The 27,363-nt window shown below is 33.4% G+C and overlaps 5 protein-coding genes and 1 non-coding gene across 13 annotated transcripts; 3 read left to right on the plus strand and 3 right to left on the minus strand.

The window, feature by feature from the left end:
- Window positions 1-535: 535 nt before the first annotated feature.
- LOC108323739 (uncharacterized) lies at window positions 536-4,691 on the plus strand. Of its 7 annotated transcripts, XM_017556379.2 has the most exons (7): window positions 542-737; window positions 976-1,077; window positions 1,459-1,552; window positions 1,964-2,140; window positions 3,168-3,266; window positions 3,351-3,596; window positions 4,167-4,691. In XM_017556379.2, exons 3-7 carry the CDS (start codon window positions 1,487-1,489, stop codon window positions 4,467-4,469), a joined length of 891 nt encoding a protein of 296 aa, XP_017411868.1. In that variant the 5' UTR covers window positions 542-737; window positions 976-1,077; window positions 1,459-1,486; the 3' UTR covers window positions 4,470-4,691. The 7 variants fall into 7 exon arrangements, with proteins under 7 accessions (XP_017411860.1, XP_017411868.1, XP_017411876.1 ...); XM_017556371.2 differs by lacking the exon at window positions 976-1,077 and having other exon boundaries at window positions 536-737; XM_017556387.2 differs by lacking the exon at window positions 542-737 and having other exon boundaries at window positions 786-1,077.
- A 2,751-nt stretch (window positions 4,692-7,442) lies between these two features.
- Window positions 7,443-7,516, plus strand: TRNAI-UAU (transfer RNA isoleucine (anticodon UAU)). The gene has a single exon. It is a non-coding gene; the product is annotated as a tRNA-Ile (tRNA).
- Window positions 7,517-10,735: 3,219 nt separating this feature from the next.
- On the minus strand, window positions 10,736-11,617 carry LOC108328762 (uncharacterized). Its single transcript, XM_052879607.1, has 3 exons — window positions 11,327-11,617; window positions 11,185-11,210; window positions 10,736-11,095 (listed from the first exon to the last, which is right to left on the minus strand). Exons 1-3 carry the CDS (start codon window positions 11,556-11,558, stop codon window positions 10,736-10,738), a joined length of 618 nt encoding a protein of 205 aa, XP_052735567.1. The 5' UTR covers window positions 11,559-11,617.
- A 124-nt stretch (window positions 11,618-11,741) lies between these two features.
- LOC108336110 (uncharacterized) lies at window positions 11,742-12,885 on the minus strand. The gene has a single exon (XM_017572453.2). The coding sequence runs from the start codon at window positions 12,678-12,680 to the stop codon at window positions 11,805-11,807; it is 876 nt and encodes a 291-aa protein (XP_017427942.1). The 5' UTR covers window positions 12,681-12,885; the 3' UTR covers window positions 11,742-11,804.
- A 685-nt stretch (window positions 12,886-13,570) lies between these two features.
- On the plus strand, window positions 13,571-19,741 carry LOC108345425 (AP-3 complex subunit sigma). 2 transcript variants are annotated; one of them, XM_017584028.2, is made up of 8 exons: window positions 13,571-13,782; window positions 14,003-14,082; window positions 14,182-14,224; window positions 14,307-14,368; window positions 14,802-14,898; window positions 16,746-16,816; window positions 17,226-17,317; window positions 19,330-19,741. In XM_017584028.2, exons 2-8 carry the CDS (start codon window positions 14,014-14,016, stop codon window positions 19,394-19,396), a joined length of 501 nt encoding a protein of 166 aa, XP_017439517.1. In that variant the 5' UTR covers window positions 13,571-13,782; window positions 14,003-14,013; the 3' UTR covers window positions 19,397-19,741. The 2 variants fall into 2 exon arrangements, with proteins under 2 accessions (XP_017439517.1, XP_052731898.1); XM_052875938.1 differs by lacking the exon at window positions 19,330-19,741 and having other exon boundaries at window positions 16,746-16,878.
- A 67-nt stretch (window positions 19,742-19,808) lies between these two features.
- On the minus strand, window positions 19,809-27,240 carry LOC108345413 (uncharacterized). Its single transcript, XM_017584017.2, has 15 exons — window positions 26,693-27,240; window positions 25,969-26,148; window positions 25,786-25,843; window positions 24,995-25,045; window positions 24,680-24,762; window positions 24,054-24,141; window positions 22,319-22,360; window positions 22,147-22,221; window positions 21,996-22,064; window positions 21,380-21,495; window positions 21,111-21,223; window positions 20,811-20,890; window positions 20,532-20,652; window positions 20,318-20,384; window positions 19,809-20,203 (listed from the first exon to the last, which is right to left on the minus strand). The coding sequence occupies exons 1-15, from the start codon at window positions 27,106-27,108 to the stop codon at window positions 20,071-20,073; spliced, it is 1,692 nt and encodes a 563-aa protein (XP_017439506.1). The 5' UTR covers window positions 27,109-27,240; the 3' UTR covers window positions 19,809-20,070.
- Between the last annotated feature and the right edge of the window lie 123 nt (window positions 27,241-27,363).

Consider the following 27,363-nt stretch of genomic DNA (forward strand, 5'->3'; position numbering starts at 1 on the left):
ACAAATCAGTATTACAGATCACTTTTTCATTATTAAGTATGGATAGTTGGACTAAACCAAATTGACCAACTTATTTTTGTAATATATTAATAACAATTTTAAAAATATATATCCAATAACTTCGCAGATAATTGGAACATAAACTTGTGGATCAGAATCAATTGACTATGCCGGAAACGTTAATTCAAATTGATTTGACACTATTATTTTTGTGATTCACTGCAAAGTGATATAAATGTTAAGAACATTATTAGTTTGATACTATAATCCGAAGTCTACGGTTAATTATGAAATTAGAGCGTGAAATGTAGTTTTAAGAAAAATACAATTGAATTTTCAAATTACAAAATAGAAATGATGCTTTGTAGCAGTGGTAGCATCTTTCTTTGGAGAAAAAAACACATGGCTCCCGTGTAGTTGCTTTAAATAATATTAAATTCAATCTGGCCTGATCTGACTATAATGTAATGAAAAAATGGTGAAGTTAAGAAGAAGACGTTAAAGAAGGGAAAGAGAAAGCGTAAGTAAGTGACACTCGTGTGAGCCAAATCACAAGAGACATGCGCCAGAGTGTGCGAATCCACCCATCCATCTCACTCATTCCCCACTCACTCAAACGCACACACAATAACAAACACAATGCACGCCCATGCCCACTTCCTAATTCTCTTCTCAAAAACTTCTTCAATCATATAGCATTACCCTTTCAGCTCCTTCCATACCTTCATTCTCACAAGGTTTTCCTTCCATTTTCATTCTTCACTCTCTGGATCCGATTCTCGAATATTGCTTTATATTCTTTTACTGAGAATCCTTTCTCTTCTCTTTTTTTTTTTTTTTTTTTTCTGTTTTACTCTTTTCACCTCTCTCCTGTCACTGCTTCATCAGATTCGAGGCCTTTATATGTGTGCTTCGGTCTTCGCCTTACTCTTATTCTGATTCGTTTTACATTTTATTCCTTCTCGTTTTTGTCAGTCAACGCTGCCGTTTTACGCTAGTGTGTAAAACGGATCGGTTTGAGAAGAGAGAAAAATCAAATTGAGGTTGAAAAGGTTGACCTTCTTCGTGTTGGACTAGGTGAACGGAACAGAATTGGTGTCTTTTTTCGGTTTTGTCTTTTGTACGAATAGATCGGTCGATTGCTTATATTTTATGTTGTTAATTAGTTTTTTATTCGGTGAACGAAGGGGCTCCGGCAATGTTTATAAAGAATTGTTAGCTGTTTGGGTATGTAACTGTGCCGTGTTTTGGTTTGGTTGTGATTAAGGTGATGTAGGTACTTGGGATTGAATACAGTGGTTTTTGATTTGATTGTTATTGAGGGGAGTTCTTCTTTACGAGGGTTTGATTGTTGCTGACTTCCGGTTATTGTATTCTATGTTTCAACTTTCATGATTTTGTGGGGTTGTTGATTTTAGGCTTGAAGAGGAAGTGTAATCCTGAAGTTTTCTGCTGCAGGTGGAAGCTAGTACATTTGGTGGACAACATGTTCCTTCTTAGAAGGCAAGGCCAAAATCAGCTGGAGAATGATTCCTCAAAACAAGATACAAAGGTATATCTATTTGTTAATTCAGAAGCTCCATATCAGATCTGGAAAAATCCCAAAGAAGAGTTCTAACAGTACACTCTCTGCAATACACACACTCTCTTGTTGATTAAATTTTTTTGAAAACAACAAAATAATATGTGGGGTTCCATGAGTATGAAGTGGATCCCTCACGATTCTGTGGTTTTCAACAACTTTTAGCCAATAATAGAGAATACATCAGAGAACGTGTGTTAGAGAAAGCGTTTCTAACCTTTATGAAATTCCAAATACAAAGTTATTTGAGTCTGTATTATTTATCTTCATCGCAATTGGCATCCATTAAGGATGATGGGAAATTATTAATACTTGTCCATAAAAAAGACATTCATGAATGCTAGCTTTTACGAGGACCAACTGTAACACATCTGTAAACAGGTGAATGAACTCAGGGCTGCTGTTGGGCCCCTCTCTGGTCGTCGACTACTGTATTGCACAGATGCATGTCTAAGGAGATATTTAGAAGCAAGGAATTGGAATGTTGATAAAGCAAAGAAAATGCTGGAGGAAACACTCAAGTGGAGGGCAACTTATAAGCCAGAAGAAATTCGTTGGGTTAGTTTGATTTAACTGACTTTGTTGCCCACATGCTTGATTTGGTGATGCCAAAATTGAAATTGCCTATGATCATTTCATACTTATAGCACTGATCCATGTTGTAAACAATTTCACAAATAAATGATGATCGATCAACATATCAGCATACGGTCTTGATGTTTATCATCTTGTTCTTACCTGTCTTGAGCTGACATAAGGTCCGTGTGTTGTTTTTGTTTTTACTTGTGGCAGAAGCAATTCGTTTATATTGTCCTTTTACTGTATGATCTTCTGCAAGATACTTCTCTACAGTCTTTACTGCAAACATCTCCTGTACTTTTTTTTCTTGGAGCAGCATAATTCTTAGTTTATAAATCAATACTTCAGTACTAGATTATTCAATATAAGGGCAAGAACATATACATCTAAAATTTAGAGTGTTGAGATTGAGTTGTTTCTTGTGAAATCAATTAAGACCATACATTAGCATAGTAATATATTTAGTTCCAAAATTATGATACGATGACCTCTACATGTGTTTAGTATCTGCTTATTCTGCAAGGACAAAGCCTCTCTTTGTTTCCACTGAAAATATGAAAGAAGGAAATTGAAGCAGCTGAAATGTGAATGATAAATAGAACTTCATCCGTTTGTTTGCATTTTAAAAAGAGTGGGAAATAATAAAATTTCATGGACTCCACATGCAAGGCGTGAAACCGAGTGGATATTACAGCATACACGTACAGTGCAAACACTCCTAATTTTGCCCCTACATTTCAGATTACGTCCGTTACTACTATATGTTTTAAGAATAAATTATACTATCATATTTCATTCCTTCTTTAATTCTATTCCGCCAAACAATACATTTTCTCTTTGTATTAATTTTATTTCCTATTCTCTTATTTATTTAGTTTCTATTTCATACTCCATTCAAATATAGCATCATTGAAACCATCATCAAGTGACAGCCTGTTTATGAATGTTGCCCTTTCATGTACTATATATGCCTTGTATTAACAATTGAATAACCTCCTACATCCAGGCTGAAGTAGCACATGAGGGTGAGACAGGTAAAGTATCCAGAGCTAACTTTCGTGATCGACTTGGGAGGACTGTGCTTATTATGAGGCCAGGAATGCAGGTTTGTACAATCATGTATTTTTAATAGGGCTTCTCTGTACACGACTGGTTAACTTAATCTGTCTAATCTGTTTTCTTTTGTTAGAACACAACATCAGCTGAAGATAATATCAGGCATTTAGTCTATCTATTGGAAAATGCTATCCTAAATCTTCAAGAAGGTCAAGAACAAATGTCGTGGTTGATAGACTTCACAGGATTATCATTGAATACAAATATTTCTGTTAAAACAGCTCGTGATATTATTCACATTTTACAAAATCACTATCCAGAAAGGCTTGCTATTGCTTTCCTGTACAATCCACCAAGAATATTTCAGGCTTTCTGGAAGGTTTGTTCTGCTGCCCTGCAAGTTATATTCCGCCTGCTTTTTCATGGCTATTTAGGAAGTTTGCATTGCATAGCAGTTGTTTCTATAATTTATATTTTACTTTTAAAGATCAGGCAATACTTGGCTTAACCATTTTTTCTTATGTTAATGCTAATGTGTTCTGTCACTTTTATCTTCAGAACATCTGATGATCTTTATGTAATTGAATGTTCAAATCACATAATGTGTGTCAGTAGGGAAATTTTTGTTGGTTTTCAGCAAAATAAACTATACACTGTAGTTATTCTTGAAAATCAGCCGTGTAGGTAGTGTTGGTCTTTAATATGTTTTTCTTCTTAAGTTCTTTTGTGGATGGGGTCTGGGATCATGTAGAAGGATATATGAAATATACTTAGTTTCTTATCCCCCCATCCTTCTCTTCTGTACTATTTTTCTTCTTCACCACCTTGTCGTATTTAAAATTTTTCATGTTGGTTGACTTCTATGATTGTGCTCTATTTAAGGTTGAATTTGAGCTTTTAACAGTTACCTTTTCCATTTAACAATGTGAAGTTGATCTTATTTTGATAGGCCGTGAGGTTTTTCCTGGATCCGAAGACAGTCCAGAAGGTGAAGTTTGTTTATCCTAATAATAAGGACAGTGTGGAACTAATGCAATCACTCTTCGACCTAGATAACCTTCCAAGTGAATTTGGAGGGAAAACAAGTTTAATGTATGACCATGAAGAGTTCTCACGGTTGATGACTGAGGATGATGTGAAAACTGCTAAGTTCTGGGGAATTGACCAGAAGCCTTTCAACCCTCCTAAGAAAGGGCATGCTGGAGCAGAGGTGGCACCAGAACCCGTGTCTGTTCAGACAGTAGGTAGTTAGTTAGTTGAGCTACTTTTAAAACTGTAGTCATTTATAAACTGAAGTGACTACATATCTGAATCATTAATTCAGTGGCTAATTTAAGGAGCCGAATAAGCGGTATTTTGTATCTTTCAACTTTTTAACCATTTATGGCGATAGCTGCTATAGTCCTCGACTTTTAGGTAACCGAACTAAAATTCAGACTATATATGTCAATTCTCCAATCCTGTGCAAAGTTAATTTCTTGTTGCTAGCTTGTCCTTGTGCCTATTCAAGCTAATACAAAGTATAAAAAAATCATTGATCCTAAGCAGAGACATGGATGGCAAATGATTGAAATTGATTTTTCTTGTTCATTAGGATACGACGTAATGGAATTTTAAATGCCAACCCAAATTTAAAACTATATTTAATTTGTTTTCCTGTCTATTTAAATCTCATCTCATTATTTTGATGCATTAGAATTTTATTAATTTTAAATTGATTTAAATTCATGTTTTGTACTTTATTTATTAGAATTCAGTTTTATATTAAAAATATTTTAAATTTTTAATGTTGATGTATTAAAATAGTGTACAACAATTTTATATGTTTCACCAATTAAAATCAATGTTAAAATGCCTTTTAAATGAATTATTATAGAGACAATGAATAAATGTGATTGAAAGATAGAAATTAAAATTAAAGTTAGTTTTCTTTATAATATTAAAGGACACATTAGTTTTCTTTATTTTTAGAATAAAATAAAACATTTATTCTTTATATAGAACACTTAGAACATGTTTGGTAAAAACTTGATTACAAGATAGTTGCTGCTACCTTCTAGATGATAAGTTAATAAAAACTTGAAGTTAGCTTCTTAAATTAAAGTGTTTGGTAAATTAACTGATAAATTAGTTAATATATGTAAAATAACAAAAGAAATATGTAAATGAAAGTTGTCTTTTCTAGATGAAAATATATTATTATGTCATTATAATTTTATATTTTCTAAAATAATTAAATTATTAATAAAAAATTTTAGATTTAATTAAAAAATTTAGATTTAATTAAAATTTTAGTCTAGTATAAATTTGGGTATTTTTAACTGAATCTTTTTTTTTTTTTGCCTATTAGATACTCCGAATTTATTAAGTTTTTTTTATCTATTAGATATTCAAAAATTTTATATATTTCAATTGAGTCTCTGCAATTTATTTTTCATTATCTGGATAATATAATTGTCTTGCCATTTTACTTACATGTATTCATATATTAAGAAATTTGATGTTTAATAAAATGAAAATTTAAAATTTAATTAAACTATTTTTTTAATACTTTTATTTATTTTAAAAATTTTATTATTTTATTTTATTCAAACAAGTTATTTTATTTAAATAAGTTGATGTGATAAATATTGATCAATTTTTAATTTTATACTTTTATAAATTTAATTTTTGTTATTTTTACATTTAAACTGTTATATTGATCAATTTTAATTTTAATTCTTAGTGTTGATAAAACTATTTTATAAACTAGTTAAATAAATTAATATGTAGGTTATTGGTCTTATCAAATACACTCTTACTGTCACTTAATCCTTATATTAAATTATTAATAAAACTAACTAATTAAATTTTCAATGATACTATTTTCTTAATTTTAAAAACCTTAAAAGTTTTAAAATCTTAAAGTCTATATATATAATATTATTTAGTACATATAATAATATAATCTTAATAGAAAAAGAAATCGGTATTATTAAAATGCTTCTGAAATTAAATTCCCACTATAACAGTAAATAAAATTTTATTAAATATAATATGCTTCTACTTTTTTAATTTAAACATTTTAGTCTATGCATAATAAAAAAAATGTAATATATTAATATGTTGGGATTATTAATATTCTATTCTTAATAATACAATTTAGACTAAAATAATAATGACTTATGTTTCATTATCGCAATAACCAATCTTAAATTATGATGAATTTTTTTTTTACCAAAACAACTATTATATTAAAAATTATATATATATATATATATATATTATGATAAAAAAATTATTTTATTTTATTTAGTAAGTGAGTTTATGGTTTATTTTGTGAGAATTAGTGTAGAGTTGGAAATCTATTGAAAGCTAAGCTTGTGGCTATTCATGAAAGCTTGAATTTTTCACGCTCTCATCACGTATGATGTGAAAAGTTGCCACTGATATAAGACTTTCTGAAAGAGAACTAACATATTCAATTTGTTCTAAAAACTACATTGTTTTGAACTAAAATCAAATATTAAGCGGTCTGAAACATCTTTTAAAATAATTTAGTTCTTACACAATTCTATTTCGAAGTCGAGATTAAAAGAATTAAATGTATTTTTAGTTAGTATAATTCAATGAATTTTTGTTCATTTTTCTAAAATTGAAAATAACTATTTTTTAAATCTCCAACGAAAGGTTAACTAACTATCACAAGTGTTAATTACTGGTGTTGTAAAATACTATCTTCATTAGAAAAATCTAAAGATGAATTTAAGTTGTTTAAAATAAATTTTATTTTTAAATATTCTAGAATGAATGTTTTAAATAGTTGTTTCAAAGTTAAAGAGAATAAAAACCAAATAAAAATATCTTACATAGATTAAAACTAAAATTTGCTCTCTAAAATAAGTACTAAAGATCTATTATATAGAAATCTATTTAAATACACGCATAAATTAACTAAATCAATCAATTTAAACAATTTTTTAATTCATAAAAAAAAAACTTAAAATCCATCATTTAAAATGTTCAATTTCACTTAAATTATTTAGACGTCTACAATTCAGTTTTTTTCATTTGTAATATTGTATTAATTTTTCTACAAATAAAACTATTATATTAATTGGTAAAATTAGTCGGTCTTAGTAAAGTAATTTAGATTGGATTTGATAAGTTTTTTTTTTAAATAAATAAAAAAATGAATTTTAATTATTATGTTATTATATATTTATAAGCATATTAACAATAAAAGGGTCCCGTAGCTCAGTTGGTTAGAGCGTTGGTCTTATGAGCCGAAGGTCGCGGGTTCGAGCCCCGCCGGGACCATCTTTCATTTTTAATTTTGTTTCTTATTTTTCAACTTGTACAAATACCTTTCAACAATTACATCATCTTTTTATTAATGATGTCATTTTATTTTTATTTTTATTTCAGTCATGTTATTTTATTATAAAATTTTACAAAACTTCATTTTAAACACGTTTCAAATGCACTAATTCATATAGAAAAAAGGACTATGCTATTTTAACAATGATTTTTTAACACTCTTTTGACAACGCCATGTGTCACGATTCCATTGATTCATTTTCATTTTTTTTTAAAGTTTGGTTGAAACTGAGTAAGGTTTCTCAAATTTGAGATTTCAAATATACTCCTGACTCTGTTTCATTCATAATCAACGTTGTCTCTTATTTCCCTCGTTGTCTCTCTTCATTTACCGTTTTCGCTCTTAGTTCTCTCTCCCTCCATTTTCGTTTTCTCTTCAAGGTTTCGTGAAGGTCGTCTTCTTCGTTAAGGTTGTTGTACAAATGGCAACGTCCCCGTGAGCATGGTCTATCGAGCAAGGTAAATGTTTTCTCCTACCATTTCCTTCATTGCATTTTCGGTTTGGGTTTGGGTTTGTGTTGTTTTCATTTTTGGGTTTTGGTGTTTTGCTCATTTTGTTTTGGTTGATGCAATTGACCGTTGTCACTCTTTTTCAACAAAGTATATGTGTACTTTAAACAAACGTATGAAGATGTATGTGAAGGTTGGATCACGAAGGCGTTACAAGAGCATAGCGCTTAAGACTCCGTACATTGGAAATGGAGTGCTTAGAATAAAAAATGAGTGATAATTGTAATGATTTGTTAAAAGAAAGTTATGCAACAATGTACTTAGATGAACAAAGGAGTGTAATGTAACCTATTTTGTTCAATGTTATAAAAGATACATCTTTGCTTCCGTTAAATATTGTTAATGTTAATTGAAATGTTATTCCCTTCATTATTGTCATTGTGAAATGAGGTTTTGTTTGAAATGTTAATGAATAAAGTGGCCACTTTGATTGAGTATTCATGTTTGTGATGGATAAATGAAACAATGCTTGTGACATGATGAACTTAGCAGAAGTTCTGAAACTTCTGCACCAAAAAACACACTTGTAATCGTTTACAAGTGCTTGGTAAACGATTACACGAACAAAATCTGGGTTTTGTACAGAAACTTGTACTATAGGAGCCAATTGTGGTAACCTAGATGACCATAGTCAAAATTTTTAATTTTTTGGCATAAATTCAATGGTTTTCACTCGACTTTGTTGTTTAAGTGTGAGTAGAGGCTGGGAAGTCATGTTTGGACACCCCATGATTGAGGAAAGGAACAATGTTTATGAGATTAGCAACTTAGGTGATGTCCTGAAACTTCTGCACCAAAAAACACACTTGTAATCGTTTACAGGTGCTTGGAAAACGATTACACGAACAAAATCTGGATTTTGTACAAAAACTTGTACTCTAGGAGCCAGTTGTGGTAACCTAGGTGACCATAGTCAAAATTTTTAATTTTTTGGCATAAGTCCAGTGGTTTCCACTTGATTTTGTAGTTTAAGTGTGAGTAGAGGTTGGGAAGTCTTTATTGGGCATCCCATGATTGAGGAAAGGAACAATGTTTATGAGATAAGTACTTTGGTGAGGTCCTTAAACTTCTGCACCAAAAAACACACTTGTAATGGTTTACAGGTGCTTGGTAAACGATTACACGAACAAAATATGGATTTTGCACAGAAACTTGTACTCTAGGAGCCGGCTGTGGTAACCTAGGTAACCATAGTCAAAAATTTTAATTTTTTGCATAAGTTCAGTGGTTTTCACTTGATTTTTTTTGTTTAAGTATGAGTAGAGGTTGGGAAGTCTTTATTAGGCACCTCACGAATGAGGAAAGAAACAATGTTTATGAGATGAGCAACTTAGGTGAAGTCCTGAAACTTTTGCACCAAAAAACACACTTGTAATCGTGTACAGGTGCTTGGTAAACGATTACATAAAAAAAGTCTGGGTTTTGTACAGAAACTTGTACTGTAGGAGCCAGCTGTGGTAACCTAGGTGACCATAGTCTAAATTTTTTATTTTTTAATAAGTCCAGTGGTTTTCACTTGATTTTGTTGTTTAAGTGTGAGTAGAGGCTCGAAAGTCATGTTTGGACACCCCACGATTGAGGAAAGGAACAATGTTTATGAGATGAGCAACTTAGGTGATGCCTGAAACTTCTGGACCAAAACACACACTTGTAATTGTTTACAGGTGCTTGGTAAATGATTACACGAATAAAATCTGGGTTTTGTACAGAAACTTGTACTGGAGGAGCCAGCTATGGTAACCTAGGTGACCATAGTCAAAATTTTTAATTTTTTGGCATAAGTCCAGTGGTTTTCACTTGAATTTTTTGTTTAAGTGCGAGTAGAGGTTGGGAAGTCTTTATTGGGCACCCCATCATTAAGGAAAAGGAACAATCTTTATGAGATGAGCAACTTAGGTGATGTCCTGAAATTCTGCACCAAAAAACACACTTGTAATCGTTTACAGGTGCTTTGTAAACGATTACACAAACAAAATCTCAGATTTGTACAAAAACTTGTACTGCAGGAGCCAGTTGTGGTAACCTAGGTAACCATAGTCTAAATTTGTAATTTTTTGGCATAAATCCAATGGTTTTCACTCGATTTTGTTGTTTAAGTGTGAGTAGAGGCTGGGAAGTCATGTTTGGACACCCCATGATATAGGAAAGGAACAATGTTTATTTGATGAGCAACTTAGGTGATGTTCTGAAACTTTTGCACCAAAAAACACACTTGTAATCGTTTACATGTGCTTGGTAAACGATTAACGAACAAAATCTGGATTTTGTACAGAAACTTGTACTCTAGGAGTCAGCTGTGGTAACCTAGGTGACCATAGTAAAAAATTTTAATTTTTTGGCATAAGTCGAGTGATTTTCACTTGATTTTGTTGTTTAAGTTTGAGTAGAGGCCGAGAAGTCATGTTTGGGCACCCCATGATTGTGGAAAGGAACAATGTTTGGGCACCACCTAAGTTACAAGTGTGTTTTTTGGTGCAGAAGTTTCAGGATTTCACTTAAGTTGATAAACCATTGGATTAATTTAAAAGACTTATTAATATTGCGCGTTCTTTTGTCATCAAAACACACACAACGTAAATAAAATAACATTATACATAAAGTAATCATGAAAGGTATGATCTTATTGCAATAACAATCTGTACATATATATCATTGATTTTTACAATCTGTACATATAACAATCTTATTGGAAAAAATCCATCTTCCTCTAAATACAAACAAAATTTTTACAAATGGAAACAATCCTAGACCACCTATTTCTAAACATGTGGTCATGAACACATCAAAAACAATAAATGAGACCAATTGTTGACTATCTCTAAAACTAACATCATGCCCAGCCCAGTGTTGGACCATCACCTTCAATAATTTGAAATTCACCTCCAAATGGCTCAGAATATGCAAACACCACTTAAATGGAGTCATCTTAATGCGCTTTACATGAGCGTGTCCTAATAAGCTATTCATTTCAACAATGTTGGATGAATCCATTGAGATACGAAGGCGCCACTACAAAACATTAACAAAAAATTATTATTATCTAAGATTCAGAGCATAACACATCATCTATAAAAATAAAAAATTACATTTCATCTTACATTTCCTTTTTGGGATGTCATTGGACCTGCAATTATAATATAAACAAAACAACAATCCACAATGAGAAGATGCTTAGGGTTACCGAAACACGAAAACGTCAATGCTGGAAAAGATGGTTAGGGTTCGTGCACTTTTACTTACAAAAAAACACCACGACAGCGACAATACCAATGCTCCACAGGGACGTCGAAGACGACTTCAATGTTGCACAAGAAGGAGGTCCGAAACACCGAGAAAGCACAAGACGCCAGTAGGGTTTCAACACCACAAAGATGAGAGAACGAGAGAGATGAGAGAATGAGAGAACGAAAGAGATGAGAGAGGATAACTGCGAACGAAAGAAGAATGGAAAAAAGGCGAAACAAAATTTCATAAATTTCCTTTCCGATTTTACCCTCACCTAATCAATTGCATATTATTTTTTTTTTCAACTTCAGCGGCCAATAGGCAACCGCCACATGCGTTGTAAAATCGTTGGTAAAAAAAACGTTGATAATGAAGTTTTTTTTTTTTTAGGAAAAGGACTAAACAAGAAAATGAGGAGATGAAAGATCCCTTTGCAATGAACAATTTCCTCGACAAACTGCATTACAAAATCTTGATGATAGAAAACACGGAGCTAAATCTTCCCAACGAAACGATAAACAACAACGCCAACCCTAGATCCATCACAAGGAGGATCAGTATGCAAAACATCAACATGAAAGTGCTTTTTTGCCTTCCTAAAAAACGCCGATTCCTTCTTCCACCTTCTCAAGTGAGCCATCAAAAACATCATCTTCTCCTTCCGTTCTCTCACCGCACCTTCTGTTAGCATCATCAAACGCAGGGTTTCCAGCAGAGGCTCATAAAGGTGATCGTGATACACTACATCCGACGCTACAATAAGATCGAAATCCCGTCCGATCGCTTCCACGTCATCAGCGTGGCCCCACCTCAGAGGCGCAACTGTTAATTCCCCGCCTCTGGGCCCCACAACCCCCGCGTTTGCGTCCGCGTTGAATTTCAGATTGGGAACTACGTGAGGAAGGTCCGTCAGGGTCACGTGGCCGCCGAGAGTTGCGGCAGCGACGATTCCAACGATGCCCGTGCCGGAACCGAGCTCGAGGATCCTGAGACGGCCATTGAGCGCGGCGGAGAGAGGGCTGGATGAAGGGTCAGCGCGGTAGCGATCGAGTAGGGAGACGAGAGAGGTGGCGGCTGGCCAGAGCTGGAAGGAGAGGCCCTCGGAAGGTAGCTGACGAATGGTGAGCGTTGATTGAATCGAAGAGAGAAAATGGTTCTGGAGCAGGTGGTGATTGGGTGCAGCCTCGTGTAGGGTAGTGGAGGTTCCGTGTTTGTCGTGATCCTCTAGGAGGAGCATTGTGAAGGGGTTTATTATCTGGTCTTCCTCGTTTTCTTGAGTGGCCATTCTTTTCGAGCTCAGCCGTTGAAGTTTTTGACTTAGGGATTGCGCCGTCGCGCGAGGACGTAGGGCAATTTTCTGCGTCCCCATTTATGTGTTTATATTCAAAGCGAATTAATCTTACTGTTTTTGTCTATTTTATTTTTACCAATTTTATTTTTCAATTTATAAGATGCTGGGAATTTTGCAGACAGGTAGAGATGTCACCGTTTAAGTGAAATTATTACAAAATTTCTTTAGTTATGATGATTTAAAAGAAATCGCAGAGGGTCTTAGTTATATGACGCTTTTTCTATGTAAGAGTTAAATAATATGTGATATTTTTTATAGAGTAAATTTGATTATTTCAAAATTGTATTAAAGATAAAAATATAGTAGTTAAATATTTATTTATTAATTTAAAAGACAAACTTTTAGTTAATTATCCATTGTATTTTATAGTTTATTTTATGTGTTATTAATGTAAAAGACTTATATACTTATTCATAAAACTTTATATTGTTGTCGCATTAGTAAATATGACAAAAATGAGAAAATGTTAACATTTATTGAATGTATATACAAAAATATTTATGCTAACGGTGTACATAAATGGTTTCATATTTTTTTTAAAAATAATTTAACTAAGTCATACTAAATGTTTTCTAGAATATATCGTAGTGAAAAATTATTTCAAACTTCGCCTATTTGATATCAAAGAAAAAGGCAATTAGTCATTGAAGTTGACATTTAATTTAGACTTTTTAATAGAATTCCATTTACTTAATTAATACTTATCATTCAACATTTTATACTGTCAGCTACTTAAAACTAAGTTTTTATACAAATTTTAAAATAATTACGATCAAATTCAATAAATTTAAGCAGTTTTATTTATTCATAACAAGATTAAGGATAGTAATAGAAATAAAAAAAAATAAAAATAAAAAAACTCCGCAAATTTCATATATATTTTCGCTTATAATTTCTTTATTGCATAATTATTTTCTGGTCTATCTCTATGTGCACCTTGGACACACGCTGTAATCCTAATACGCTGGCAGTGGTGTGGGCTTAAACGAGGCAACAAAATTATTACCAGTGAAAAAATCGACAAACGGTGCGTTTAAGGATTCCGTTCGTCTTCACAGTTTGCAGTAAGACCAAGGAAAACAGCGGCCATCGGCGATTGTTTTGATCGGAGACGGAGCTGGTATATCCCGTTCACACTCTTATTCAATTTCAATTCAAGATATTTTTCTATTTCACTGTCTCTCTAACTTTCTCCAAATCTCGTTTCGTGTAATTCATCGTAAGATTGCTTCACTTCCATATATCGTTGATACATTTTCGTGTGCTATGTAAGAAGTTGAATTTGAGTTATGATAAGAAAAGGAACTCCATTATTTATGCATATACTTAATTGGTTCCAGAAAGAAGCAAGATGATCAAAGCAGTGCTGGTGATGAACACGCAGGGGAAGCCTCGTCTCACCAAATTCTACGAATTTCAGGTTCCTCCGCTCTCTTCAAACCCTTGGTTTCTGCATTTCCATTTCTCATTTAATTGATGCAATTTTCACACTTTTTATTTTCTTTTTGTCCGGGATCAGCCCGTGGAGCAGCAGCAGGAAGCCATTCGCAATGTGTTTTCAGGTCTCTTTCTCTCTCTCTCTCATTCTTTAATTTTCTTTTCAATTTTGGTTTCTTTTTTCGTCAATGTTGTTTCATTTTGTAGTATTATGCAGTAGACCTGAACATGTCAGCAATTTTGTGGATGCCGAGTCCGTCTTTGGCCCGGTACTTCTCTACTTCCTCTAAATTTGATTTGTCAGAGTTTTATGATCTGTGTATTTTAATTTTCATTAATTAGGCGTTGGAAAAAAAAATGAGATTAGGGCTTTTTCTTTGCAGTGTTTGTTGGCACAGTACTGATTAAAAAGATTGTATGGATTTGTATTGGCATATGGTGGTGGCAAGAGTAATAGCTAGGACTGAATTACCATGAACTTGTTTTGAAACTAAAGTTAGAAGGACTGCTATGATCGTAATTGTGAGTGTGCTTTTAGTTTATAATCGAAAACTTTCTGTTAAGTGTTGTGAGCTTGATGACCGACCGGCGTTGCCTGTGCTCTTTTGAGCAATTCTTTGGCTTGTTTGTAGTAATACTGTTATCTCATCTTTATTCATTCGAGGAATGGAAGTATGGATTTATTATTGTATTCTTATGCAGGACTCTCGCCTTGTCTACAAGCACTTTGCAACTTTATATTTCGTGTTCATTTTTGATAGTTCTGAAAATGAACTTGCTATGCTTGATTTGATACAAGGTAGAGTCTTATAATATCTAACTTTTTACTGCATTGCATTAAATGTGAAAATTGAAAATATCTATCTTTTAGAGGGACGAGTTGCTGAATAGATTAATTGATCATTGTACTCAGTAATGGTAACTTGTTGGTGTGCTTGGGAATCAATCAGTTTGTCACAAATGTCTTAAGAAGCTACGATGTTTTGATTGAAAAGTGGATTAATTTTTTTCTCTATTAATATAATTCTTATGAATTGGGAAAATTGATATCATGAAATGACCGATTTCTGAATGACCGTGGATAGCAAATCCTGCTAAGATCTATCATAAAAATGGTGAATTTTCAACTTTGGTTATATATGATATAACTCAACGTTGCAATACTGGTTTTACCGTTCCTTGCATCAAAGTAATTTAGATTAACATTTTTAATACACATTATCAAATGCCTCTCAAAGTAGTTAATTCGTAATGTATGGGACTGATGCATGATTACAAATGACGTAGTTTTCTTGTATGGGTGTCATCAATATGATGATGAAGGTAGAGATACAACCAATGGAGCTTCTTTATGGTCCGTAATGGGTTCAGGACTAGGATTATTGAAGTTAGGATTAGAGTATTGTTTGTTGTTCTATGTTATTATAAAGTTGACTCTAAGCCTAATTCAACTCTACAAAATCTAAATCTAATTGTAGGATGATATTTGTACTCACTTATATTCTGGAAATTGTCTTTATTTCTAGTTGATGTGGAATTTTCAACACACCTCCCCCATGTCGAGTTATGTATATCTTGTGTATGAGACTAGATATTTGTGGGTGGTCCAATAACGAGTGGTATGATTGACCCAACAAACAACTAATCACGTTAGGATATATTCTAAATGACTCTAATGTTATATTAAGAAGTAACTCAACCCTATATAATCAGTTGCTTGTAAGGTAAGGTTTGCATTCACTTATGTACAGTAAATTGTACTTATCTCTAGTTAATGTGGGATCTCTAATATAGGTTTTGGATCTTTTTTAGTATGAACATATTTTGGATCTTTTTAGTATGAACATATAACATATTTAATATTCAGAAACTTAGTTGAAGTTATAACAATAAAAACCTGGATTACAAGATAAAAATTCTTCTAGAATTTTATACACATAGACTGTACTTTAAGTACTTCATACCTACCATAATCATCCTAAAACTAATTGAAATAATAAAAAATAAATACTAGAGATTATTCCGTGTGAAAATTACAGAATAATGTTAAAATTAATTATGATAAACCGTTTATACCTTTTAAATCATTCTGATATTTGGTAGAGCTTAATGATGTCACTTAATCCATGTATGTAGCCAACCTTGCATTGCGGGATATGACTTAGTAGTTGTCTTACACCATAAGCATGTGAAAGAATACCCATATGCATACGCATCTACATTATAGATTTTTAAAGGGAAAGAAAAGAAATTTAATCCATGTTTCTAGGAAAATGTTGTGAAACCTACTTACAAGTTGATACTAAAAACTCTTTTCAAGAAATCATGATTTGAATGTTTATTTGGGCTTAAATGCTTTTGTGGTCATTTTGCTTTTTTCACATTCTGAACTCTATTGGAGGTAATAGTGTTAAACGTTAACAGTCCATTTAACGTTTAAATTAGTCATTCTCTTCAACCATTTCAATTTTATTGCATATTGTTCCAAGGATCTGGTGGGGTAATTATTTGCCTTATCATTATATATTATCTATTACATTCTGCATGACTATGTAGATATGCTAACAGTGTTTCATTACTGCTTCTGACATTGTTGTTAATTTTTTTTTGTTTTTATTTGCTTATTTTGTCCCTTTCTGCCTTCAGTCTTTGTTGAAACATTGGACAAATGCTTCAGAAATGTATGTGAGCTTGATATCGTGTTCAACTATAGTAAGGTTGGATGCTTTGTGCCCTCGATTATGAAGTTTTCGTTCTTTATCTCAAATTGCTCTATATGGTAATGTACCCCTGTATAAATATATGAATTAGAAGCTGTTACGATTTCGGGAAACATTTTTTGCTGCATATATGATTTGCTGGTGTTTAATGCAGTCTATAAGTTTGACTCGTTGAATTCTCAAATATGAAGCAATTGACAATGTTTGACTTTGCACTTTTTATTCTAGATTGACAACTCCTTTATATCTTTTTTTCTCCATAAATTGTGTTGTTTTGGAAATGCCCTTCAATTTTGGGAATCAATTCTTTCTTTTGCTTAGTACCTCAATAGTGATACTTCAACCTAAGCAAATCTGCATCTTAAATTTCCATTAATGTGTTCCTAAAATATTAGTTCGTCTGCAGTTGCATACTATACTAGATGAGATCATTCTCGGAGGCCAGGTGTTGGAGACAAGTTCAACTGAGGTGATGAAAGCTATTGAAGAAATAGCAAGGTGCTCTCTCTTTCCCTTCTGGTTTTTTACGTGGTCTTTCTTCTTTACATAGGACTCTCCCCACTCTAGCCTATTACTTTCTCCAAGAATACGATGACTTCTCTCTAAACCTCCCCTTCTTTATTTGTAGGCAATTGTGCCTTATTTCTTCTACTATGTCATCCCGCCAAACTAACCTAACTGACTTCCTCGAAATTGTAGACCTCACAATCTATCAATACTCCTAGTCCCCTTAAAGTTTCACCTTGTCCTCACCACGAATGGCTTGTAGCTGGCAAAATGAAGTTCCATTTGATGTTCAACTGATTAAAGCATGATCGATGACCAGGCCAGTTTGGCCCTGCAGCCCAAGAATAGATTCCACTCCTTTCAAGTCAAACACAAAACATGTAAACAGCTCTATGCTCCTTTAGTTCTCTGTTTTCAATGTCAGTTTTGGCCATGAAACAGCATCAGAGGTTCTTTAATTAATTATACTGAGATCCCATGGCTCCCTTACGAATTACACTACTACACATGATTACGACTGAGGATTACCAAGATCTTCTACCTTATTTTACTTTTGTGGTAGATTAATTTTGTACTACCCAAACCTAAGACCTCCATTGTTGTCATTGGTTTAGTCCTTGGTTGTCCACTTCTGCTAAACATTGGGACTTCTATCAATTTTAACCTCTTTGTAACCCAAAAAAAGATTCATTTCTGCCACTATGATTCTTGATATCGAAGAACTTCATTTTCTTCTTCTTTTCTAATTCTTTGTCTAGTATGCTGTTAGGTTGCTCCTAATTCTTGTAGCTTTTGAGCTTCTGGTTTTGTTCTCGTCATAACTTCATATCCTGTCATGTCTTCTTTCACCCAAGGTTCGTCACCCTGACTCCCATCACTTGCCTCCCCGTGCTCTTTCCCCTCTTCCTGTACCTACTTACGTTAATCAAAAGCATACCCTGGTTGGAATATTTTGACCAGTACCTTCACAAATTTCCACCAAGAATGGGTTGTGTCGTTTCCATGTTACTCAACCATGGAGAGAACATTACCTCTAAGAGCCTCAACTTCCTCCGATAGCTTTTCTGCCTTTTGTTTGAGTGGCTTCAAAATACAGCTCTACCTGGATAACTTGCCAATAAATCTCCTCTCTAACAAATGTTGGAATCATCTTCAATATTTGTAACCCACCCATGGCACCGAGATTGGAGCTATAGTGATAACAATGATAAGACTGCCTCAGAATCTATAAAGAAAAAGAAAGATGTATTTTTTTATCGATGAACACTAAATCCCAAATGTTGTGCCGGTGTACTAGCAGGCTTAGGCTTGAATTAGAAGATATAAAATGAATGATTTCCCATGAAAAGACCAAGATTCTGCCCACTATCAGACTATATAATCCCTGTCAAATGATAAAGATGATTTCTCTCTTGTTCTACCTACCCTCTTACGCTTCTATATATCTTCATGCCCAACTAACTAATTAACTCCCTCACTGATAGATACTTAACTGTTAATGGTATCTATCCAAGTGCTACGTCATTCTAGTAAATAAGAAACTAAAGATGTTACATTTTTCTTTATGAAGTAAATTAATTACTAGGTCCTTAAACTATTTGGTAATTTTTAATTAAATCCCTAAACTAAGAAAATTGTAATTGCATCGTTGTTCTTTTAATTTTTTTGTAACTTAATTAGTATTGATATAAAATAAAATTGGAAAAAAAATACAGATTTGTATAGGTTTTAAAATCTTAAGAGACTTAATTAAAAATTACAAGATCAATGACCTAATCGTAATTTTTATTTTTATTTAATTTTAAGACCTTATTAGAAATTCCCAAATAGTTTAGCAAATTAATTTTTTTATAAAAAGACTTTTGTATGTATTTTACACAGATGGAATGATAATGAATCAAAATAATTTTTTTTACATATATTTCCGTATAACATTTTGTTGTTTATATGTATTTTTGTGACTGCATAAACATATATCTAAACGTGGTTTATTGATAAAACAGACTTGAAGCAGCATCCAGTGCAATCAATCTTGTTCCAAAATCTGTTTCTGGTTGGAGGTCCCGGTAAAATAATTTCAATTAAACCTCCGGAAGGTTGGGTCTACACATTGAGAGGGGCAGAAAGGTGAAATGTATCTATGTTCTGGAAAGTTCGTTGGATATTGTTGTCTAGAACTCTGGAGTGAGTGCTACTAATTGATATACGACTGACATCCAGTATCATAATTGAGTTGACCATGGAAGCTACTGTCCATTGATCTAACGACACGGATCGCTTAGGCAATTGGTGTGTTTGTATTTGTGATTGATTCCTTAACCATGTTGATCAAAATAACTATTGTGTACATCTTTAACTATGCACTCATTGTTCCCAGCTGATCCCAATTTCAGTTAATCTGTTTGATTTAAATTACTTGAGAAGGTTTTACCTCGTATAAATTTTTTCCTATATAATTCTTGATCACCCGTATCATGCAATATCTACCGAAATCAATGTATTAAAACCCCAAAAATCATCTCAGAATTACCAGTTCTAGTTTTCTCAAATCCATGTCTAGTTCTGCATCGTTGTTATGCAGCTCATTCAATTTGATAAATAATTGTCTTGATTCTTCTATCTAATGCGTTCCAAATTTTGCAATAGTTACTGTAAATAATTCCAATGGAAGAGCCATCCTTTTCTAAGCCAGTTTGCAGAAGTAACAATGTGGGTGAGGCATAATTCAGGATAACTCCCACCACTTAAATTCTTTCTCTCACATCTTGAAGAACTACGCGAGCAGCGTTACGTCCAGGTGCTCCCATAACTCCACCACCAGGATGTGCTCCACTTCCGCACAAATATAACCCTTGAAGCGGAGTCTTGTAGTTTGACCTTAGTCCCCCAATCAACGAAATATTCAGGTAATTATTATGTAGTTGAAACAACATTTATATGATCAAAAAAACAGAACCACATTATATTCCGGGCCACCATAAATTAGCTTACCACCCCTTTGCAGGTCGCATGAGGAAAAGGGAATCCAACCCCATAGCACCATGGAATATATTCCCTCCTGCCACAAAGAACATTTCAAAATGTTAGCGGTCACAATATACAAACTCTTTCTAGTAGAGAACATGGAGGGGTTGGGAAGCTTTTTGGCTCGCACAAAAAGTTTCAACTGCATATGTTTTTGTTTGGGTGAATATGGCTAAGTTACCTGTCAAACCGATTACCCTTTCAAGATCTGGTGGAGTCAGCATGTCATAACCAATGATTGATGTGCTGAAGCCCGGAGCATATTCATCAATCAACGTGAAGCATTTTTTTGCAAACGCTTCCTGAATAGATTCAATATAAAATATTTAACAAGTTTTAGCATTAAGCAGCCACCTACTCTCACAAGTTCAAGACCGTGGAACAAAAACAAATCCATGCACAGAAATGCATAACATAAGGAAAAAAAATCAATGCAACTAGAAATCCAAAATAAACTGACTCTGTAATCATGATCTTGCCAGTCACCATCCAATGGTTTGTAGGGTGTATAATGCACAAACAGGTTGATCACATGCTTACCTATGAAGAACACACATTTCATTAGGTAGATGTTATCAACAAAATCCACCGATCCGGTTCTAGTCTACTAGTGAAATTCAATGGGATGCCAAAGGAAAAACAAAATCGGTTCAACAATGCCAAGAAATCATATGTGGCAAATACATTAAAGCAAAGTAATAAAACCTCCTCCAGTAAACTAAACATAGTAGGACATCCTTAAATACATAGTTTCAAGTACCAGGTGGAGAAATAGTTTTGTCCAGTACGGAGGGAATTGTCATCTCAATAACCGGTTTTCGCGATGGTGTTCCATTAGCTGCATCTTGACAAGCGGAGTGAATATCCTCCATGCTAGACATATATTAACGGGCAAAGAAAACTGTCATGTTCTGAGAAGAAATAAGTTGCAACTGTCCATATTGAATAATGTTAAAGCAAATGTATATATTGATTAGAAAGCATGACCTGAATCCACAATAGATGATCTAGGATTCAATTTTAAAATACCTTTCTGAACCTATATGAATTGTGCCGACGTGCTGTGGGCCAGCATGAGGATGATCTAACTTGCAAGAACGAAATTCGGGCAATTTATCAACAGCTACATTTATTTTTGTTGTGGCCTGTTTCAGTAGATATTTTCCAAATAAAAGAATGCCAATTAATGAAGAATTTACTGAGAACTTCCCCATATTCCATATTCTGTCCTGAGTACCAATGATTACTGGGAAAAGAAAAGAAAAACCTATAACACCAAATCAAAATCTGTCCTTGCAGGTCTACATAACCGTTGCAGTCTGTCAAATGTCAATGACTAGCATAGAAATTAATCATACTTGATCAAAGAGGCAGTCTCACTGATTCATGTTGTTTATAAAACTATCCTGGTCCTGTTCTCTCTTTTTTTCTGGCCATAATTACACCAGGCTTGTCGTCTGATGAATTTTTGAAGTTTTTACAGGAAATGTGATTTTTCCATTCATGAATTCTAGGCATTCTTCGTTACCAATCAAACATAAACTGCACATATATTTTAATCTTACCTATTATTCTAGTTCCGTAACACAGTAGAGATTGAGGGTATTAAAAATATATATAAACTGAGAAAAAGCAGTTAACTTACAGAACTGTAGTCAGAGTGCTTAATGGCACGGACAAAATCATTGGGGAGTACATCATGAGGCACCAATTCCTGGTTCATATTAGCAGATTCTATAAACTAATGTCAAGTATTGGTACAGAAGTTAGTATTTGCAGCCAGTTTGAGAACTTACAATGAAAGTTTTGTATGGAGTTGCATTGGACAAAACAATTGAAGAATGCACTTCAGTACCATCAGCCAGAGTCACCTATATGCAAAGCCATATCTACAAAATTTAATTGCTAAGATCCACTATTAAAAATCCACTTAATTGAGAAAATTCAAATGTCAATAACAACACTAACCCCACAGACAGTGCTAGAATTTTCAATCAACAACTGAGACACCTATAAGAATACAGAACAGCTGGTTAGAGCCCAAGAGAAATAGAAGAAGAAAAGGGAGAGGAGGGGCAGAGGTTAGAAACGAAACATTAATTCTCCTTCCTTTTTTCCCTGTTAAACAAACGATATCACAAGTTGATATTTTAATTTTGGATCAGAAGAAATGTAATTAGTGAATAAGGTCCTGTCAACAATAAGCAGGGAGATTAAAAAAAGAAAAGAGACAAAGAATGTGCTTGCTTCCGTTAAGGAATCTGCAAAAACTTTATTGGAGCTAAAGTTGAAAACTAAAAGATTAAGACCAGCCCAGACCAGCAATCATAACTTGGGAAGTAAAAGCAATCTGAATTCCAAGTTTGTCTTCATTGGGAAGATTTTGATGGCAAAGGAGGACGTTAGGATAAAAAGAGCGAACTTGCTTACAAGATTCTGCCTAGGTGGACCAACACTTTAATGGACTAATTTTTTGTACCTAATAAAATATTAATAATCTAAAAAATTAAATAAAATAGTAAAATAAATTATATATAAAAAATTTAATAAAGTGTAAGTTTTAATTTATCTAAAATCAAGGATATATGAAAAAGTAGATTCGAACTTAAAAAACAGAAAATTTAAGGAATGGTGTAAAATTAGTTGAAAGCACGTGATTATGGGCTCATCAAATGATAAAATTAGAATATTAAAAACATCAAATAAGTTTTATAGTTATTTATAAACAAATATTCCCTTTTAACATTGTTAGAGATTTCACATCAACTAAAGATAAGACTAATTTACTAGATGTAAACTTCATCTTATAAATCAGTTTTGTAAGATAATTAGACTTAAAATTCACTTTTAATAAACACCAATCTAAGAGAGAGAAAATTGCATGGATGATATCACAATATAAGCAAAATTCATAACTAACTTCACTATACTTACTAATGTCATCCCCAAAGAACCCTTCATTTGAATGAGATTCTATTTCAAATAATCATCTTTCTTTCTTGATATCAAGATCAAACCAATAAAGGAGAGTTTAGGAAAAAGAATCTTTATTTTTTAAATGATATTAATAAAGTAAATGGCAAATAACTTCCTTAACTAGCTAATTTTTGCTTAATTAACGCACAAATTAGTTATTTTATCATCCTTTCCCTTCATATTCTTCTTCTCGTAATAAAATTCTTATTTTATAATAAATTGTTTATTATTTATTACTCTTGTTGACCTTATTCCTCATACAATTGACAAGCCTTTTAGCTTGCAAGTTATGGGAAAAACTACTTTTTTAAAAGGGCAACAATACCTTCCTCTCTTCAGTGTCCAGAACGGCCTCTGTAAAACCAGAAGGTATTATTGAGTATTGAGATACCCTAGTGTTTCAATTCTTATTCACATTTGAACAACCTTCAATTAGGTCAATGATTATGATCAGCTTTTCTTGCCCGGTTACTTCTATTTCTAATTAGAAAGTTATCAGAGATAAAATTTAAATATTTCAATACCCTTGACCTGCCTGTGGCCTCTAGTTTCATGGTTTCATTTAGCTTGGATCTTGACTAAATTATATTATTTTCTGGTAGTATTTAAAGATCCAATGGAATAAGGGCACAAACCTATCAGAATCTGCTTAGAATGTGAGAATTGTTGCTGTGCTTACTATGGAGGAAGCCAATTTGAGAGTTAATAGAGATTCTTGATGGCATACCTCAGCATCAGTCACAACATGCGCTCCAGCTTCAATAGCAGCATTACCAATAGCCTTGGATACTGAGCCCATTCCACCTTCAACATATCTATATGAAAAAAATAGCACGCTATTTACTCGCTTGTATGAACAATACAAAGTTATAGACAAAGGGTAGCTAATTGATAGTTTGTGTCTCTCAACTATAATTAAGAAATAATTATTCAAAAGTGTTAAGAAGAATATCATATTGAGACAAAATTGGTAGTGACATTTTTCTTTTGACAAATTTATCTACTCATGTTTATTTTTGTGCCTATTTTTCTACGTATAATGCATGTATGAAAGAAAATTTAAACACAGAATCAAAGAGGTCAATAATCTCCATCTTTGGACAAAAGGAAGTAATGCATAATACTTGAAATATGAAAGAAAGTACTTGGTAACCTATAATGTTCAAGTATGAAATGGAGAAAAAAACTGTCTATGGATTCCTTACTCTAAATGCTTTGGGTAAGATGCAGAGGAAAGTACAAGTAAACTTAATTTCAGATCATTCCAGCGTATGAAAAATATTTTGTCAAAGAACAGTATTTCATTCTAACCATGCACTAGAAAGATATCAAACTAGCAAGAGAAATACATACGACCAAATCCCACGATCCCCATCAGTTTCTCCCATCACATGATGTAGCAGAACGTATCCACTTCCTGGGGTGTGGACACTGACCTGCATTACAGATATAGAAATACTATGTATGCTGTGAAAGATGAAACAAAGAGTATGCTATTTTTTATCACAGAAAACTCCGTAGAATAGTTGTACAGAAATTCTAAGTCTCTGTCTCTCAAAGAAGAAGGATTAAGAATATCATATCTTGAAAATGTTTTCTACTTTGGTCCATGTTGTCGGTTTACAAAACAGCAGTGCAATTTTTTACAGTAAAGACAACTGCCCTTACCGTACTGCCTATCACAGCATCAGTTGCAAGGGTTGCCTTCAGAACATCTGCCTGCAGAAATAATGCCATACAAGACTTTACACCATTAAGAGAAAAAACATATAGAAATTGCAACCTTATTAACACGATTTATTCACAATGTATTTGATTTTGAAAGATAATTGGGTCAAACTCAACATCAAACTAATGAGGAAAGGTTGCTTAAGTCAACCCCTTCACATCCGAGGTTAGACATCTAGAGCATGAAATTTAGAAGACTAGACATTAACAAGGAGCCCAACATTAGAACTAAGATAGACTCCAATACCTTACTGGAATTAAGAATGAACTAAGCCTATCTCAACCTCAAAAGTTTGCCCAAGGATGAAGGATTTCCCTCCAGTCATTATAAGGGAAGGGGTGTGTTCCTCATATATTGAGCCAGCATGGGATCTTAACACCCGACCAACAGAGTAGATATCGTCATATTAGTATACTGAGAAATGTATGCTATGCGATGGAATATATCACAAAAAGAAAAGAAAAGATTAAGATTACATGCAATCTTTATTCCATGATCAGATATGCAACCCAGTGTCACGTTGAACACTTGAACTAGCCTTTTGAAAATATGTTTATATTAAAAGTTAATAATAAAAGGAAGTACAGCAAACTTCTGAGACATGAGATATGATCACAAACAAAAGTCTATAACATCAAAGAACTGAGAAGATATATGATTAATTATCAAGACATATAGTCCATTTGAAGTTGAAGATCTAAGTGAAAAGTAAATAAAACCATAAAATTACTTCAAACCAGTTATTCAAAACTTTAGAAGATGGGGACAACAGAAGGTCCATAAAGTCCCTGCCAAATAAATAAACAGTTTCAAATTAGTTGCTACCATGTACTCTTTACAGGTTTTGTATTCAAAGCATCCCCAAATCATTGGTCATAAAACAAAATCCTCTTGGATAAACAAACACACTTACACCATATCCTTTTGTCCCAAGGAAGACACATGCCGCAGACAACTCGCCCAAAATACTGAATTCTGTATTTTATTCTTCAACTTTTCATTAATAGACGATTTATGCTGCACAGATTCAGGTGGAGGCGAATCCAGCACTAGATCCATGAACTTAGAGAAGTTCTCAAGCTGACTCTCATATCTAAAAGATTAAGAGAAATTATTAAGAAAATAAAAGAAAAAGCAGGACATCTTATCAAATCATGAACATACAGTCAATGCAGGTTGAATATAAGGTGATCAAACAAATACGCATCTTTGAAGAGGTTATGAACAGATTGAATGAAGAATACCAAGACACATTCGACCAAGTTGCATTACTGTTTAATAGACAAATAACTTTTTAAACTTTTATGGTTATCTATTCAAAGTTGTTGAACCATTGAAAGAGCGAATAAGATGCAGCTTCTTAACTAGTTTTGGTGATGTCAGAACTAAAGTTTGACTCTTATAAGGCCTTTAGACTGGATGTGAAATTCAATTCTGATTTTGGAACAACACCAAAAGTCAATCAGAACTGAATTTGACTTTGATAATTCGTGTTAACATAGGTTGTTGGAGCGACACTCCAATTTTTTTATACTAATCAATACTAGATAGCTTGTCAGAAACTGTATCTAGGTTTTTGAGCGTAAGAGTTAGATTTATTTTGTCTAATATGCAGCAGAGTGGAAGAAAAGAGAGACCTTGGATAAGCCTCAGCATCTGCGAGCGAGAATTTGGATATCTCAGAGTGGTTAAGCTGCTTATCGGGACCCAAAAGAAGGTAGCGTCCATCAAGGCAGGGCGTGAACGACGATGGATTGCGCTTCAGAAGCTTCAAGCCATGCTTCCCCAACTCCAGTTCCTTTATAATGGACGGTCTCAAAAGGCTTTGGAGGTAACTGCACCGCGAAAACTTGAACCCCGGAACAAGCTCCTCTGTCACGGCGGCGCCTCCAATCACGTGGCGGCGCTCCAGCACCGCCACAGACAGGCCTCCACGCGCCAGGTATGCCGCCGCTGTGAGGCCGTTGTGGCCTCCGCCGATTATCAGCGCGTCCCATTTCTTGCCCTTGAGAGTGGCGGTGGCGGTGCTGCTGCTGAAGCTCCTTCGCCACATTGTGTTAATGTTTGGATTTTGTGTTAATTATGAAAGTATTCATGGTTTTAATATTATTGTAGGGGTTTACTGGGTTCGTGGATTTCCACTGTGTGGGTTTATGATATATAAAAGTTAGGAACTTTCAGTATTTTGAAAGGAAAATCTTTTTGAAATATCTTATGGATTATATCGTAATTCTTTTCCAAATAAATATAGTATAAAAAAAAATTAGCACGGAGAAAATCAAAAAATTTATTATTTATTTAAATAATT

This window comes from Vigna angularis, chromosome 1 (assembly GCF_016808095.1).
Source record: "Vigna angularis cultivar LongXiaoDou No.4 chromosome 1, ASM1680809v1, whole genome shotgun sequence".
Classification (NCBI taxonomy): domain Eukaryota; kingdom Viridiplantae; phylum Streptophyta; class Magnoliopsida; order Fabales; family Fabaceae; genus Vigna; species Vigna angularis.